General features: G+C 41.1%; 1 protein-coding gene across 2 annotated transcripts in view; it reads left to right on the forward strand.

Annotated features, from left to right (window-relative positions):
* The first annotated feature begins 4,941 nt into the window (after nucleotides 1-4,941).
* Nucleotides 4,942-18,365, forward strand: part of nr2f5 (nuclear receptor subfamily 2, group F, member 5) — a 29,550-nt gene continuing 16,126 nt past the window's right edge. The window contains exon 1 of one of the 2 annotated variants that reach the window (XM_049582931.1): nucleotides 4,942-6,138. In XM_049582931.1, coding sequence (XP_049438888.1) covers nucleotides 5,760-6,138 — 379 coding nt within the window. In that variant the 5' untranslated portion in view covers nucleotides 4,942-5,759. The remainder of the gene's footprint in view (nucleotides 6,139-18,365) is intronic. The other variant, XM_049582932.1, reaches the window with a different exon arrangement.

Consider the following 18,365-nt stretch of genomic DNA (forward strand, 5'->3'; position numbering starts at 1 on the left):
CATAAATGCATTTATCTCAGTTTTTTTGTCTGAAATTTTTTTATGGAAATGCACAAATTCAAGTGTTGATAGAAAATAAATGGAATAAGATAGAGTAAAATGTTTTTGTGTTTAAAAATAGAAGGTCTCTTCTTTAGTTTCATGTATATACTGTTTATATACTCACAGAGCAAATTATTCTGTGGGTCATGAAAGGGTGTAGATTGAAAATGCCCCCCCCCCAATGTTAAACAGGAGACTACGGCCCTGCTTTAAGTACATTTCACTGATTGCATACTTTTACATAATTAAGTAAAGGATCTGAATATTTCTTCCACCACTGAAAATAACCAACAACAATAAACATTAAAGACCTCCTCTTTGCTGTCATTAGATGTGGCTCCAAACAAAGGAATACTTCACACATCTATTTCCAGACAGGAACGAGAAGAATAAAACTTGTAGAAAAGAGAGTGGCTGTGAGTTTGACATTAGTCACATGGCCCACGTGCAGTAGAAAAGGCTAAATACCAAACATCAATTAGTGTAACAATCAACATTAAACACAGAAATAGAGGGAAAAGGAAGTACAATTAAAAACTGCACAGTGACAATCTTAAACACACCCCAAAGAGTTTACATTTGATGGGTACGTTCTTGAGATTAAATGCTGAAGTCCTTATTGTTAACTTGCATTCTTTAAAAACATACATATCCAAACATTGAAATACAATACAGGTATGTTTATATCTAGAATTAGCATCAATACATAAATAGGAAACTTGATAATAAATGCAACAAGGCCTCCAAAATGTAAAATTTAGATGTGGCTCCAAAGATCTGTTATGGCATTTATTATTGCATCAGTTTTTTAAGTTGTAAAAAACAACAACCTTTATGTCCTAAAGAAAAAGAGTGAGCACATACATGTCATCCCGGGTATTACTGTCTTTATTGAGGGATTAATGGGTGGACATCACACACATTACTGATCCTGAAGTTGATCCTCATTTAATTAACCCCTCTCTGCTCAGATTCATCATAAGCCTCAGCTGTATAGAATTACTCTCTAATTATTAGCCCCCCAAACCCCGAGGTGGCCCCTGGTCAACTGGCCCACAGCTCATGGAATCTCCTAATAGCGAGTCACAGGGCTAATTGGCAGACAGGTAAGGTTACATGTGACAGCAATTAAGCCGCGCGCAGGGCCAACCTCATGGCCTCGGGCGCGCCCGGCGCTGCGCTCTGGAGCCCGGAGTGAGGCTGGGTGGTTTTAGCGCCTTCTTTCCTTTTGGGGGAAGCAAAGTGGGGTATTACAGTTCCTCTTCTGTCGCCTATAGATAGATAGGATTATGTAAGTGGGATGTGAATTCCTGTTGTTTGTATTGAGTGCTCGAGTTGCGCCATGGTTATATAAATAAAGCGGAAATGTGACATATTTATCAACTGCTTACTTTACTTTTCCATCCAGTTTGTTGTCATTGTCATTGTTCTTTTTTTTGAGTGATCACCATCATAATTAACGCGCTTTTATAGCAAAAATACATCAACCTGCTGCGTCATGGAGTTTGTTTATGGGCGCGCACACGTGTCACATTGAAAAACATATTCAGTATTTATTATGGAGTTTCATCTTTGGGAATAGGAGCGGAAAAGTCCGGATTGTTTTGTTGCATGGATAATATATTCATGTCAATGACAGAGAGGAAGTGTGAGAGCGTGTCTAAACACATTATCACTTTTCAGAGCTGGGTCCCATGCAGAACGGAGGCGGCGGGACACTCGACCCCCCGGCTGCGGTGTTGTTGGAATTACCTTCACATGACAAATCAAGACCCGATCTGGGAAAATAATCAGGTCCCCGCTGCTCCCGGCGCGGAGAGAAACCCATTAGAGAACAACACTGTCACTGTTAATTACCGCAATGGGCCTTTTGTGCGCTGGCAGAGACAATATAACACAACAAGCCGACAAAATCAACACTTTCTCCACTGGTAAACGATTTAGGGAGGTTTTTATGGCTCGGTGAGAAGTTTGGCACCTTTTGTTGTTGTTGTGCAGCTGAGACGGTGTTTCTGGAATATCTTAATCATTCATTGTTGTTAGTTTTGGCACAGTTTAAGCTCCAATATTTAAATGTCCAGTCCCATTTTTTTTTAGGGTGAAGTCAGGTTGCCTGATGTGGGACACACTGTGGTAAAACACACCTAAAAAATCTGAAAACTACCTTAAATGTTACTGCAAGAACCTATTATGGTTCTCTGCCGTGTTTCTATAAAGAAAATATGCTGCCATGTAAAATATTTTAGAAGCTTGGACCTTTAAACACATCAACATCTCTTAACTCACTCCAATGACATGTTCAGGTAAAATGGGACAGTCGAGCAGGGGCGTAAATATAGACAGTGCAGGCAGTGTGAACGAGGGGCCCGAATGCACCTGGAAATACGTCTGTATAGAACTTGCATTAAATGGAAAATGGTGTGATTTTCTATGTATGCTCTCAAAAATAGTGTCAATCTATAACTAAATGTTTTTCTTATTTTACACAAACTATAAAAATATAAGTTTACGATAAATAAATATTTAGTTAAACTAATAATTTCTTATTTCCTTTTTGTAGTTTTGTTGTATACAGATTTGTAATGATGATTGCTGAGTAATATGTATATTGATGTTGTCTAATATCAAGTCTCTGTTTAACTGTGTAATTAGATGATGTCATTTACAGTTGCTAATTTTGGTGCAAAGTCTTTCAAGACTGAAATCATCTGAAAGCGGATATAACATAAAAGCTGCTGGACAACACATGGTAAAATATATGTACGCCGAAAATTCTGTGTGTGCTTTGCAAGTAGCAACTAAGGTGCACAAGGGCCTGTCGTAGTAGTGTGTGCCACTGCGGTCTTGTTTGTTTATTTCTTAAATGGTTGAATCAGTTATTAATTTGTTAAATCACTATTGCAACCTGTGGCTATTCATTAAAAAAGATTGTCCAACTTTTTTGCCGCCTGTTTCCTGGTGCCACATCGTTCACAATAGACATGTATCATGTGTAACTGTGATTCTGGACCATTGTGGCCGACATGGACTCACTGCAGCATCTTTAATATTTTCACTAAAATTGTCTGTGAAATGACAGGGTGGCACACAAATACACAGTCCTAAAAACATGTCCCCAATGTCCCATTTTACCTGAATGCATCAAGTACTCACTCAAAACCCTTTTCCCATAAAAAGCACAGTCTATTGTGAAAATATTTTGATTATAAGCCAAAGATTTATTGAAAATGCAACATCCTACAATCATATTTTACATTATACCCGTGTTATTTCAGCTGCAGTATTCTTATTACCAAAAAGATAAAATCACATTGCGTGTATTGCAAGACAGGCGTATTTACAGAGCACCATTCAGTTACAATTCAAAGTGCTTTACAGGGGCTTAGAAAAATATTAAATATAATACATTGAAAAAATATATTAAAATTGCATTCAAGAGACAATGAATAGATAATTTGAAGACAAAAAAACTGAAGGGAAAAAACATTAAAATACAATTTAACAGGCAAAAGCAGCAAATAAATAGCTGTAGATTAAAGAAAAGTTATTGGAAAACTTAAGTGAACGATTATGTTTTAAGCCCTGATTTTAAATAACCAAACAGTTTAAGCAGACTGCAGGTATTCAGGGAGCAGCAGGAACTAAAAGCTGCTTCACCTTGATGGTTTTGATCATGGGAACGCTGAGTAAATCACCCCAGATGACCTGAGGAGTCATGTTGTGTCCTGCTATCTCAGACCAGTCAAAATTATTGTTTCATGTAAAGGACATTTGCAGTGACATGTTTGGTGACTGGCAGATGAAGATGTAAAACCTTATTTGCCCCACATTACCTTACTTCATCCAACCAGTTAGAAAACATGAGTGGGATTACATGTACTGGACAGCTGACCCAAGATTGATGAGCAGGCGGCACTGCACGGTAAATAAAATGCTTGGTAAACTGTGACCTTGAGTTGCTGATCAGAGGGCAAAACAATAAACAACATGACATTATATTTTCAGAAAAAACATTTATTTTTTATCAAATCAGCCTAGAAACATTTCTTTAAGACATGTTTTAAAACATCGCAAATTAAATGAATCTGCTTTGACTAATTATTTATAACTTTTCCCACAAAAAAAGTTTAATTACCTCATGAAATACTTTTAAAAATATGTCAACCCTTCATTGTCAATGTCACTTCATTGAAAAGCTGTGAATCCTCATGATCATTTCAACTTTATGTGCGCTGGTTTCCACCAAACTTAGCCTCCAAGCTGAAATCCTGCACAGTTTTACATGTTAAAGTGATTTTTTTTTTTTAAAAAAAAGGTGAGAACAGAAAACTCCCCCCAACCTTTTAAGCCTTTCTCATTCAGCAGAGTGAAGGTCAAGCATCCAAATTAAATAACAAGCAAAACATATTTTGAGTGTGATGGGGAACTTTAAATCCTCTCCCTCCTCATCATAAAGATCTATTATACTTTAAATAATGTAAAGTTAATTTAAAATATAAAAACAGAATATAGATGTAGCTGTACTGGTTTCTGGAGCTTATTTAATTTTTTAAATAATATATTTTTAATAAAATACAGCAGGTTTGTTATATTCTTGGCGCACAGGATGCACGTTATTCTGAATGGGACCCTGCCTTCGTCCACTTTAAAGTACTTGTAGCACAACAACCGCTCCTGTCAGTCAAACCCAGCCTAATCGGCTGCCGTCCAATCAGAGCGCTCCTTACTTTTTTAACAGACTTTCCCGACCAATCACAATCGGTCCTTTATGTCTCACCTCTCCCGCTGAGGGGAGGGGACATGACCTTATTTGGCAGTTATGACCTTATATGGAGCGCCGCCGGGGGGGGGCAGCCTGCTGGTGACACTTTCCCCCAAATTGTAGCTTTGACTCTCGGAGACAGGACAGACAGTCGACACGCTCGAGCGGCAAAGACTGTTGTGCGCGTGAAGTGTCTCTGCTGAAGCTGGACGGTCACGCGGAGGATACTGCGGCTGTGTGTGCGTGTGTTTTTGGGGTAAATACAGATCAGACGTCGCGCTCCAAAAGCCTCTCTGCGGCGCGCAACAACAAGAGGAACACGGCTCGTGTCGGGACTGCGCTTGTTAGGTTTCCACGGCGAGCTCGCGGGGACTAAATAAACGCGTCACTGACACTGGACGGCGTGAAATGCGGTCAGTGTTGACTCCAGCGTGTCTTTCAGGAGGCAGAATTGATCTTGCGTGAAGCCAAACAGCAGCGTTGGTGCTGTGGATAAACTGGCGCGACCGGCTGAGACGCCAAACATTGTTGTCTCTTCACACTCCGCCGTTTTTCAAATTCCAGAAGCGAAGACGAAGTCAGGCAACCTTTGACTGTGACGGCCGACACACGCTGACTTATCGGACTGACTTTTCCAAAAGGCTTCACTGTGAGGAACAACGTGTTTATGGATTGCTGCGCAGCGAGGAACACCGGGAGTTGTAGGCTGCGCTCTGGTGCATCGATCATGTTGATACCTCGCTGTTGCTGTGAACTTTGATAGATGTTTACAGAGGACTCAGTATATATTTCATTTCAATAAATACGCTCAGATAAACTCTGACTGACCTCTGGAGGAAGTGGGAAGCGCCTTTACGCCCTCCCTCGTGTGTGTTTTTTCTTCCAAGACGTCAGGACGGATCTCTATCACTCTCCTTCTGTGATTTAAACAAAGACCAAAGTGTTTGGGGATAGCATGGCAATGGTAGTAAACCAGTGGCCAGAGAGCATTTCTGCAGATCCCGGGTCGCAGCTCCAGATATGCGGCCAGGAGCCCGGCGGGGCACCGGGAACCCCCAACGGTTCCACCCCGGGAAACGACGCACTTTCCGGGGACAAGATCCCCAACGTGGACTGCATGGTGTGCGGGGACAAGTCCAGTGGGAAGCATTACGGTCAGTTCACCTGCGAGGGATGCAAAAGCTTCTTCAAGCGCTCGGTGAGGCGGAACCTGTCCTACACCTGCCGGGGGAACCGAGACTGCCCCATCGACCAGCACCACCGGAACCAGTGTCAGTACTGCCGGCTGAAGAAGTGCCTCAAAGTCGGCATGAGGAGAGAGGGTAAGGGGATAGGTGTGTGATGGTTGTGGAATTTATTTACCAATTCTGTGTGTAAAGTTGTGCGTAATGTTGTGAAATATCAGTCCCAATAGACCGTTAAGTGTTGAGCTCAGCCGTAAAAGATTTTACTGTTTTTAAAAACAAGTGTGTGACTCCAAACACCGTCTGGAGCTCGTGTTTCCGGTGCGGTTTCACCAAATTATCTTTGGCACAAAGCATAAAGGCGCGCATTATCTTATTCGTTGCAAGAAAACATTTTTAAAACCTCACTAACTTTCAGATTAGTGACAGTCATTTCACCACGTTTCTGTTGCTGTGAGAAATTTATTTAACACCACACTCTAATTTGTCCTCACATGTCAAACTAAAAAGTACCAGTGAGAGATTTAGTGCGTAAATTACGCGTCATGTTTCGTGATGCCTGTTGATCGCGCTACACTTGCTGTGGGTAAATAATCAGCCACCACCTGCTTATTTCACATTCATTCACCAAATCTAACCCATCCACCCTGGTGCGCTCTGAGACGCTCCGCTCTGTGTGAAATCCCTCCTTTGTCCCTCTGTTTTAATTATGCTGTTTGCTCACCGACACCCGGAGCCGCTATAAGAGGATGCCGCTACATTTGTTGTATTGTGTTGGATTAACAACGGGTCAGTTGGTGCCAAAGAGGAGCAGCGGAGACGTGTTGGTGCGGAGCAGCGCTCCCCTTATTAATTATCATTCAGCATCCCATTCACAGGAGATGGGCTGGTGCATATTTTTGGGCCTTAAATTTCTGTCTCTGAACGTCTGTGTTTTTTGGGGTTTGTTTACGCGCGTTGGATGACTGAAGTGCCGATTTAGAGGCGGCATTGAAAGCCTGTAGAAATGTTAGCTTTGCTGTGTAATGTCTCTGGGGAGTGAATGAAGGTGCTCATCACCTGAACACAGGTGAGCCATGAAACAAGGCTGTAACTGTCCTGTAGGCGCAAAAAGTGCGTTTCACCCGCTTATCCTCAAAAGTCTTGAGTCTCAGATGAGGATGTCACTTGGCCCCGGCTATTCTCCCTCTCACAGGACAGAATAGGGTCAGCAGCTGCATCCCAGTGAGCCATCTTGCTCAAGGACTCTACGGCAGGGGACGTCTAAGGACAGATAGTCTTTCCACAACGACACCGCCGCCCTTTGTTCTCAGCCTGAGCCTAAATGTAAATACACCGACGGTGGAAATACCCGTCCTCCTCAGAGCCTCAGATGAGATGATCCCTCAAGGGTTCCCGCAAGTGCACTGACTCTCTCTCTCTGACTGTGTGTGTATGCACTGCACACATAGTCTTACCTCATGTAAAATACTTGCAAGCCACACTGGTTCGATCCCGACTGAATGAACCCGAGCAGATCGCCTGATGCGCCTGATGATTCAGCCTAATCAGACTTTAAATATCAGTTAAACCATTCAAACAGCCCGGAAGTATCACAAGATAATCATTGGGTTGTTTTTGTACTTTCTGTGCTAAACAATTTATTTAATTATCTTGTGGATAATTTAACATTTAATATGATTTTGCGCGCAAAGTAAAATGATTATTTCACCTCCCTTTGGCAAATTCTTTGACTATCTTTAGGGAAAACTGCCCAGCAGTTAGTTAATGTTTTGTTAAACATGACATTTTTACAGTCTAACAGCCCTGAGGGCAGCCTGATGTTCATGAGATCTCTCGTGCGCCTTAAAAATCGCATGCAAAGAAACTCGTCTCTCTGTTTATATGAGAGAACATGATGCTGTGCTCACAGGCTGCAGACCAGCCCGCACTGCAAAAAGTATTCACCTTAACAAATCAGAGTGACTGAAAATAAGTGAAAAATGTTTCCAGATGTCACAAATTATTAATTTTAGTTCAGTTTCACTCCAAAAATGAGAAAACACTGTGTTGAGATGAGGCCTGGTGACGTCACGTGACTGCAGGGGATTCTTCAATTGAAAATTTGTAGAAATAGTGAGGTTTTAAAACTCATTATCTGCTCATTATCTTTTCCTTTTTTTTGCAGTGCTGGCTTATAGTTGTGCGCGAAAGGCTTAAATGTGGAGCAGGTCAACTTACATTGGCTGAGCTCATCTGTTGGTGCATTTGAGGTCAGCAGGATTAAACTGTGTCCTTAAATCCTCTTTGTCGGCCGACTTCTGTTTATCAGCATTCATTTGTCTACTTAGGGCAACTTTTTGTTCGGACATGTGCAATTTGGAAAAGGAGAGAATTAAAAAAATGGTCACAAATACTCATCTGGTGTTTTATGAGAGGCCGAGAAAAGTAGTGATCGTGATTGATTACAAATAACAGGCATTTTCACTTCACTTGTGTCAATCACAGATGTCCAGTTGTCTTCAGTTGTTTAATCATGACGCCCATCTGTTTTATGAGACAGATATTAGACATATTTGAGTATCTGTGAAACTAAATCTACGCATCATTATGTTGTTGTGACATCTACAGTAAATTAAACACTGCTGCATCCCAGAATCCAAAAATTGAGGCTGTCAACTGAAAAGTTCAGGACGGTTAAAACACACAGACACTGTTGTCATCCTCCCAGAGGTCATACATAAGTTATGTTCCATCTGCATTATTCAGTAGGTTCACATAAGGTTGTCAAGGGGACGGATGCAGTGTTTATTCTCAGATATGACCCAGGTGAAACATGCATTTGATGTTTCTGTTTTCAGAGATTAAGATGTTAAAATAAAGCAGAATATCAAAGGTGTGGAGCTCAGTAAGTTTGGCATGCTATTAATCATTTAAAAACCTTTTTACTCTCAGCATATAGATCGTAATGTACGTAATAATTTGTATATGTTGACTGATTTTATTCACAAATTAGGCATTGTAAAAGTGATGTTTCTGCACCATTTCCTCACATAGAAAACAAGCACGAGAAAGCTGACATCACTTTTTTTTAAAATGACATCAGTGTTTGATATCCCTGACACTGCTGCATGACCCTTCTGTTTAGACTGAATTCATATTTCGCTTCCTGAGAAGACACGTTAAAACTTTCATGAGTGGACCTGCGTCAGATTTAGAACTTCTTTGCTTTCAAGTGAGTGCTGCTTCTTTTTTTTTTTTTTTTTTGTTCCCAACGGGGAACGTTTGACCTCTTTCTGCAGACTGCTGTGTAGAACATAATATCATTTGTTTGGAGACTTTTATCCGGAGCACCTTTCAGCACCATGGCAGCAAACATTTCTGTGCTGCCCTCAGTGGGAATCAAACCCTCGGAAAAAAAACCAAAAACCTTGGCAGCATTGTGTCACCACGCAGCTACACAGAACCTCCTCTTGTTTCTCTGTCAGCGCAGTTTCTGGGTTGAATAGGAAGCGGAGAGGCAGAGAGAATCAGGCTGACAGTTCCTTTGAACTGGAGTGAATGTTTTAATTTTGAAGCAGCCCACAAGGACGAGCTACTGACTTCACTGAGGACAGAAAGACACGTGTGGTAGTTTACTGCTCTGATTAATGCATGCGTACACAGTGATAATGTCATGTTGTTATGTGTGTGTGTGTGTGTCTGTCTTGAATCGTAGACCTGGGCAGCTGTGAGCACGCCAAATACATGCAGACACTCACAGTAGAGTGTAGTGCAGCAGTGGAATGTAACAAAACACATTTACTCAAGTACGTAACTACAAATTTGAGGTATTTGTACTTCACTTGAGTATTTCCATTGTATGCAACGTTATACTTGTACTCCACTACATTTATCCAACAGCTTAAGTTACTTTTAAGATGACATTTTTTCCAGCCTAGTCTAGTAGAATTTGTACGTTTCAGACGTATCATATCAACCTTTCTAAAGTGACGTTGCATATGAGCGAGACGCCAGCCAAGCTGTAGGCCACTGCAGACAACAGTTCGAGACCAATTGACAACAAAATGGTCGTGACTTAGCGAGTCAGTGCTGTTTCCAGCTGCTTTTTAGGCACTAAACGTGGGTGTTTTGTAGCAACCTGCTGTTTTTCCAGTGGCTATATAGGACCAGAAATGGTTGTGCATTGTCAGTGTTTGTCCAGCCAGGATTGTGCCCCCCAAACGAGGTATTAAAAGCAAAAACATGATCTTTTTCTCATCATAACTAGGTGGTTTTTGTGCCTAATCTGAGCCACAAAGTTTCAACATTTCAGCTACATAACAATGTCCACATGTAACATATCTGTGGTTTGCAGAAACATTCAATGCCAACATTTTTCTGGTGATTAGGTTGAATTTTTCACACACTTCCTGTCCAGTAAAAACATGTATCTTCAATTCTGCATTTTTGAGTTTGACATTTTTTGATAAACTAAAGGTTCCTTTGTGTGCTGAGAAAATTCTCCGTCTTCTTAGGCTGAATAAACTCTTTAAAAACCCTCCTGTATCAGCTGGAAAATGTGTCGTCACAAAGCTGAAAACAGGCTGTTTTTCTGATTCGTGGTCCTCACAGGACAGCCACGCTGCAAACATATGATGATCTTATAGAATATGAAGCATCGCTGTAGATTAAACTACCCAACTGTATATAAAGGAGTTACAATGAGCACAACCTTAAACATCTACAGCAGGAAAATGCAACATACACATTCATGTAGCAGGAATATTCATCCAAAAACATCAGCATGTAAATGTAAAATATTGACTGGAAGCATTTTACTGCACTCTATACTCTAAGTGCATTTCACTGATACATACTTTGAGTTAAAAAAGGTTTCTGAATGCAGGACTTTTACTTGTAGTTGAGTATTATCACAGTGTGGTATTTACATAAGTAAAGGATTTTAATACTTCTTTCATCAGTGGTGTAGTGATGTAAATATGGGTGTGAAAATATCGATTATGCTCGAGTATCGCGATGTTATTATCAAAAACACTATCAATTTTTCAGATTTTTAATTATTTTTAATACAGTGGTTACACTATTTATAATTTTCTATTTTCTTAATTTGAATCCTTTTATTTTTTGTTTTTTTCTTATATATGCAAATGCTCAAAAGTGCATAAAAAGTGGTGCTGTGATGTCAGATATTACTGTGATAAATACAAAGACAAATGCACGAAGAAACGAAATGTTTTTAATTCAGATTTTATTCATCTGGTGGTGGTTTTTATACCATAAAATATTTCCTAAAATTTTCTTTTAAAAGCCACAATGTATTACCTTCCTTACAGTATCACAATATATCACTATATATTGAATCGTAACCTCTGTATCGTGATACGCATCACCAGATTCTTGCCAATATACGGCCCTAATAAATAGTAAATAGTCTCAACATCCATTTGTGTGACAGGAATCTGTGATACCCACATTGAATGTGCGCAGTGGGACATCTGCTGCCTCCTCTGACCCATATTGCACTCTGACAAAATACCAACAGCAGCGGAAAATATAGGTCAACCAAAACTAAAACATTAATAACAGACAGGCTCAAGTCAAAGTCCAAATGTGTGAACCGACCAGGGGCCTCTCCAGCGAATAAATACCCCACTGGAGCGCTAAAGTCTAACAGGCAGCGTGTATGGACTAATCCATACTCCACTGTGGGCAATTTAACACCAAAACACTGCAGTGTGTGGCCTCCTTTTGGCTCCGAAAACCTTTACTTATCCCAGTAATTTAGCTATTGACAAATTCAAATGCTTAACCCCTGTCAGCGCACTCGCAGAGGCCTCTCAAAGGAAAATAGCTCCCATTCACATAACGCTCAGCCTCCATTAAAGTGACACACTGGAGCCTGTGACGTTACCTCCAAGGCTGACTTTAATATTACAGAACAGATAAATGATGCTGCTTTTTTAATGCTTTTGGACACATCAAGGTGAAGAGGCTTCACGCCACAGCTTAATGACCTCTTCCCTTTAAAGGTTGTGCCTCTTTCTGCACATCCCACTGTATCGCTAATGCGACCAAGGTAACGTGACCCCTCTCAGGTGCAGTCAGTCAATCACTCTACTGACTGGACTGTTTTGCTTGTGACTTAAGTAGCTCAACCTGTTTTTGTGTGTCACTCGGGTCACGTGTAATGACACGCGCTCGAGAAAGAGGCACAGAATTCGTCAGAAACATTCAACCCCCCCCCCCTTCGACGAGGCTTCTCCTTCAGTCTGCCGCACATCCGTTCTCTAATATAGCCCCTGTGGGGGAATCTGGGTGCATTTATAATTTAGGCATTTAGTTGATGATCTTATACATGCTCACTGAGTGGGAGTGCAACAGAAGTACTCATGAAGAAGAAGCCACAGTGCAGCAGTAACAGCTGCAACAAACTATTCCCATTTAGAAACAACAGTTTTGTACTGGTATTTAAATGACTGTGTGATAGTTAGAGTTCCTCTCTGACCTCATGACCTCCGCTTTATCAGCAAATAGTCATTTTACACCCAGAAAAACTTTAGTTAGCCTCTTATAGTTTCCATCAGCCCTGTCACCAGAAGAAAACTGTGCCATTGTACATTTCTGCAAATTACAAATACTTTTTTTTTTTTTTTTTACATTTGTACGTTTCATATGTTTCATATCAGTGTGTATAAAGTGACACAGTATGTGAGCTGACTTTGTCATCGGGCGGTGGAGGGGATAGTGGATGGTGTCACCCTGGCGAGACGCCTGCCAAGCTGCAGACCGCTGTTCAAGACCAAAAAACAACAAAACTTTGCTGTTTCTGGCGGCTTTTCAGGCACCAAACTTGAGTGTTTTTTAGTGATTTGTTGCTATTTTTCCACCGGGGATAGTGCCACGAGAAGCTTTTTTTTTTTTTTTTTTACCAAGACAGAGCTGCATTTTTTGCCAAGATTGTGCAACAAAAACTTGTATTTTACACCGTATCAGAATTTTTTTCTAACCATGATGAAGTGTTTTGTGCCTAAACCTGCACAGTGCTGTTGAAATGTAAAGATTCAACATACCCGATTCATAGTAATGTACAAATGTAACATATGGTGGTTTGCAGAAACGTTCAATGCCAACATTTTTCTGGCATTTGGGTTGTTTCCATTCATGCAGATAGTCGTTTCGGTTTCGTTTGCTCAGGTTTTGAGATCTGCCATTAAGACTTGTGCCGCCACCCTAAATACAAGAGAAAGTATTTTTGCATAATACTAAAAGTGAAAATGCGTTGTTTTTTTGTGTGGACTTTTTGCTGCCGAAACTGAAATTATAAAAGAAATAAAATATATAAATAGAATAAAATAATTAATTCCTTCATCCTTAAATGGAAAATAATAGCATGATGTGAAGCTAAAATGTGACTGTCATGTAGGTTGGTTTGCAGCTCTCTTTGAGTGTGGATGGTTTTGGATTTGAGCACCAGAAATTAAAATAGTTCACTTCCACTTTACTGGCCTGGCAGCAGAAGTCTCAGCAGCAAATATAATTTTTTAATACAGTTTTTATTGCCAAACAATTAATTCGCCTGCATGTTTTGGTGATTAACAATAAGAGAGAAATAAAAATATGAAATAAAATAAAAGCAAATATTGCAACAATCAAGAAACATAAATAAAATTGATAAAATGGACAACAAAAATAATTTATAAAAATGTACAATATATCTGTTACAACATAAAACTTGGTATGTGTGTTTTGGGTGAACTGGCCCTTTAAATAAATGTGTTGCTTATCTTATGGTAAAAATATTTGGTAAAGTTCCAAAAACCTATACAATTCAAGTCACAGTCAGTGTGATTTTCAAAACAGAGTTACAAAGCGTTTCACATGTCACTGATTAAAACAGGCAGACATGAAAACATTTCAGATAAAGCCAGGCAGCTGAGGACACATGTATGCACAGATGTCTCCTCCAAAGGTTAAACTCAGAGTAAAGACATGAATGTGTCCCTGCTGTGTCCCACTGTGTGTTAAGGAGAGACGAGAGGGGAGGGCTGGTGTGTGTAAGTGTAAATAAGGATAGGGTGAATCAGAGTCACTGAGTTCGGGGTGAATTTGGTTTACTAATTAATTCAGGAACTGCCTCATCAAAGTCTGAGAGAGAGAGAGAGACAGACTGAGGCGACCGCATCCACACACAGTAAAAGCTACCAAACTTTCTCACGCATCCCTCCTCTGCCCTCCATGTCTCTGTCTCTTTACGTCTGTGTCACTGTTTTCCCTCTCGTTCCTGCACTGCCTCCGGTTTTTCCGCACTCTCATTCTGTTGTGTCGTTCACGTTTCGTTGCGTACCTCTGCTCTTTCATGTTCGACACACAGCTGAGGACAGTGTTGGTCCTCTTTCAGTGTGCAGATGGCTTGTTAGTAGGGTTAGGTGAGTAGTAACGTAATGTATATGGACAAATATCCATTTTGCTATGCTCTGATTCTTTTCTTTTTTTATGGTGTGTTTCCCTTCAGCGGGGTGCAGCAGTTAGTAATTTTCAACAGTCCCTATTTCACTACGGAGCATCTTTTATACCAGTAAACATGCATGAATGCAACACTTTCAGTGTTTTCTCCTTAAAGATACACAGCACAGCATTAGCTTAGCTTTATATTAGCAACACATCGACACATTACAACAGCGTCTTTAAAAATTCTGTTTTTGCAACATTTTTTTGACCACTTGGGGGCAGCAGAAACAAGCTGTTAACAACACTGACATATTACCTCCTTATAAAGTTTAATATACCTGCTAGCAAACTGCGTCTGTCTGCTGTCAGGTGCTGGGCAGGTTTTGTACAGTCAGTTTTATCAACACATTCTCACTCCGACCTCATCACATATTGACGTTTGGTCATGGAGTTTCCACGTCCACATACGACGTGCAAGGTACCCTGGGTGCGTTGGTTGTTGACCTTCTTGGACACCGTGTCAAGTTCTGCCTGTTACATGCATTGTGTTCTTTTAAAATACACTTCAGTTTTCACAGGAAATTTAACGTTTACATACAGTCTCTATCAAAATAAATGCACTCCGTCGGTACGACACTGCAAATTGACGTTTTGACCTTCAACAACAAACACACATGGTTGGGTTTAGGAAAGAAGAACAGGGTTTGGCTTTACAATCTTACGGGATGCAAACACTGCTCTCTCAGGTGAAAGTTGGTGTTTGCATTTTTGCCGCCTTAATTTTCGTCCTTCTACCGCTGCGTTTCCCCCTGACGCCGCCAGGCACCGTTAAACTGTAACAGCAACCAGCCGCGTACCATGCCAACATTAAAAAATGCCTTTTTTGTTGGTTTCTGACACTGCAAGTCAGTGCCCAAACGCCGGATTTGATGACTTAAGAGTGAGACCGGGCTCATTTTTGGGCTTTTTGAGAGCACTGAGAAACATTCAACTTTACTGGCTTGAAAAAAAACAAAACTGTAGAGTAGTCATGTGTTGCATTGTTTATGTAAAAATACTGATCATAGCAGCTTTAATCACTCCCTTCCCAATGATGCAATCACAACAATTAAAGCTAAGTCAGCCAATCCCCATGAATTCAGCGCGACCTTGCACTTTTGTCAAATCACATCAAATTAACAGCAAATTTGTTTATTTAAAACAGGTAAAATCTCCTTCATTGTAGAGCTGCGTGCACTGTATTGACTTACTCTGCCCTCTTTCTCTCTCTGTATATCATGACACTACAGCTGCGTGGGTGTGAGCTCTGTGCCCTGGACAGAGACACACACACACAGTGACACAGCTAACTGTTAGCATCACACAGCTAACTTTACCCAGCTGTTATTAATGGGTTTAATGACAGAGTCGAGCTATTTGGGTGTCAGTGTGAGATTGTTGGGACTGTTTAATGGCTCGTGTGGATGTTAGTCGCTGCTGCCTACTTGTTAGCTCGTGCTAACTGGGCAGAGATGGCGGAGGGAGAACGGCTCACCTTCAGCATTGTGTTGAACGGCAGCAACAGCTGATCGGCGGTGATCTTCCACCCTCCTGCCATCAGAAATAGTTTCTCAATCTGTGGGAAACACTGAATGCTCATAATAATTCAGGATTCAGCATTTCAGGCCGCAACAAGCCCAAAAAAAGCTTCTGAAATCCTGCAGGGACTGAATTACGGAGAACCGTTTTGAAATGTGTTGGAAATGCTGAACACAAACAGTGTTTGGTGGACGTTTAATGTTAGAATTTATTTTTCTTGGCAGTATAATATGTTTCTGTTGAATAAATAGAAGAAGAACTCAGTCTTGCACAACAGCGCACAACTGGACAAATACTGTGAACCATGGACTCAGCCAGACGGTGTCAAGCCACAGTCCACAGTCCCTGTACACCTCATATCATTTACCTAGAAATAAATACTAAGAAACACTTAATAGTTAAGACACATTTGGGTATGATATAAAGATATTTGAAATGTATGTTAATGAGTGTTAGCCAACCACAATGGCACCAAAAATAAAAGAGCATCACAGACACAGTACACGTGAGGATCTCAGAGTGGAGACCAGGTATTCAAACACTGACTTTTTCTGCTCAGTAACATCATGTTGTTTATCCCTTCTCTTTTTATCTCTTTAACTCTCTCCTGGTTTACACATTAGCTCCTTTCTGCCTCCTATCTGCCTCTCGTTTGGAGCATTGCCCTCCAGAGCACTGACCTGCAGGTCAAAGATCAGAGCCAAAATAAAACTGGGAGAGCCACAGGGATATTACCTTGGTGTCACATCACACACTGCCCTCTCGGCTGGATCGCACACATGTACAGTGACACATACAGACACCGAAGCTTATAAAATTTTAATTTAAATAAGCAGATATTTTTTTTAAGCTTTGCAACCACACATTTTGATATTTATTTAAATGCAAGATTTTCTACTGTTGTTAACCTCTCTGCACACACACACACACACACACACATACATGCACACTCGGCTGAGCGGTGGCGAGATGTGACAGGGAGAGACAGGCGCAGGTTCACGCAGGGTAAAGTGTTTATTTTTCGCTCGCCAATGGAAGCTTTAGAAATGGAAAAATCTACTTATTAAACGCAACTGTCAGACTGAGCCAAATCTATAATGCGTCTGTGTTGCCCCGGCACTGTGACCTTTTAGTCCAAATGTTGATAGGCCTTAATTGTATTTAGCTGCTGTAATTCCACTAACAGTCTGACCCAGAGGCTAATCCAGGGCAGCCAGGCAGCGAACTGTGCACTCTGCCAGCTGCCATTTGCTGAAGTGGCATTTTGAAAGTCGCAGCTGAAATGTCCCATGGTACCTCTGTTTGCGTGCACTTTCCTCCTCTCACTCGTTCTCCTGCCCTCATTTCATGCCCTACCTACGTGCACGGGATGCTGCTTTGTTTTGGGTTTTAGGGATTTGTAGATCTTTTTTAGTGCTTATTTTTAGCGCCCTGAATTTGGCATCTGAATAAATTTTGTTCGCCAGAGAGGAACGACTTTATATCGTTAGGATTTTGAACGTTTTCCCTCCTCTTTGTCGTCTCATGACAAGCTCAGTCAATTACATTAAGCTAAGCCACAGTGTAACAATTAAAAATCAGGAAACAGTTTATGGCAGACATCCAAATCTGACTTTATACTCCCATCCCCCTCCTTTGTTCCTCCATCTCTCCAACCCTGCTTTCCTTTTTGTCTTATCCCCGGGCATCTGCTTCTCTCTAATGTCATTTCTGTCTCTCCGCTCTCTCGCTGCCCTTCTCTGTGTCAAGATACTACATCTCTCTGTCTCCGTCTTCCTCTCTATTCCTTCGGACCTTTCCATAATCACCCCCCCCCCCTCTCCCTTTCCTTTCTTTCTGCTCCTCAGTCTCGTCCAGCCAGCTGTAGGCGAGCGAAAACAGAGAGCTATGTGTCTCAGTCAGAAGTGCTCGAGTGCTCTGCCTCTCAGCCACGAGTGACCTCCACAATGAGGCTTTTGAAAAGTCAAGTGGATCAAGTAGATTCGCCACCATCTGCAGGATTAAGCACTAATCAATATGAGAGCAGATTAATAGCTGTGAATTCAGAGACATGACACGCAGCAGGGTCCCAACAGGTCGTGGAATTTGTGGAACGTCATTGAATCTCGAAGAATTTGATGTGTTCGCCATGAAAGTCAGACACAATGTGTTTTTACAGCTCAGTCAGTGAGACGCCCAAAAGAAGTGGAAACCAGGTTGTTCGACCCTGTTGAAGATTTTTTTTTTTTTTTTTGGATGACATTAACAAGCCAGGGCAGAGTGACAGTTTTAGGTTATGGAAGTGCTCTGACTTAGATGTGGACAGTCAGGGAAGAGTCTTTGAGACTTGCCTCTCGGGGAACACGACAGAATCGGTCCTTTCAGCAAGT

The sequence above is a fragment of the Epinephelus fuscoguttatus genome, linkage group LG8 (assembly GCF_011397635.1).
Source record: "Epinephelus fuscoguttatus linkage group LG8, E.fuscoguttatus.final_Chr_v1".
Classification (NCBI taxonomy): Eukaryota; Metazoa; Chordata; class Actinopteri; order Perciformes; family Serranidae; genus Epinephelus; species Epinephelus fuscoguttatus.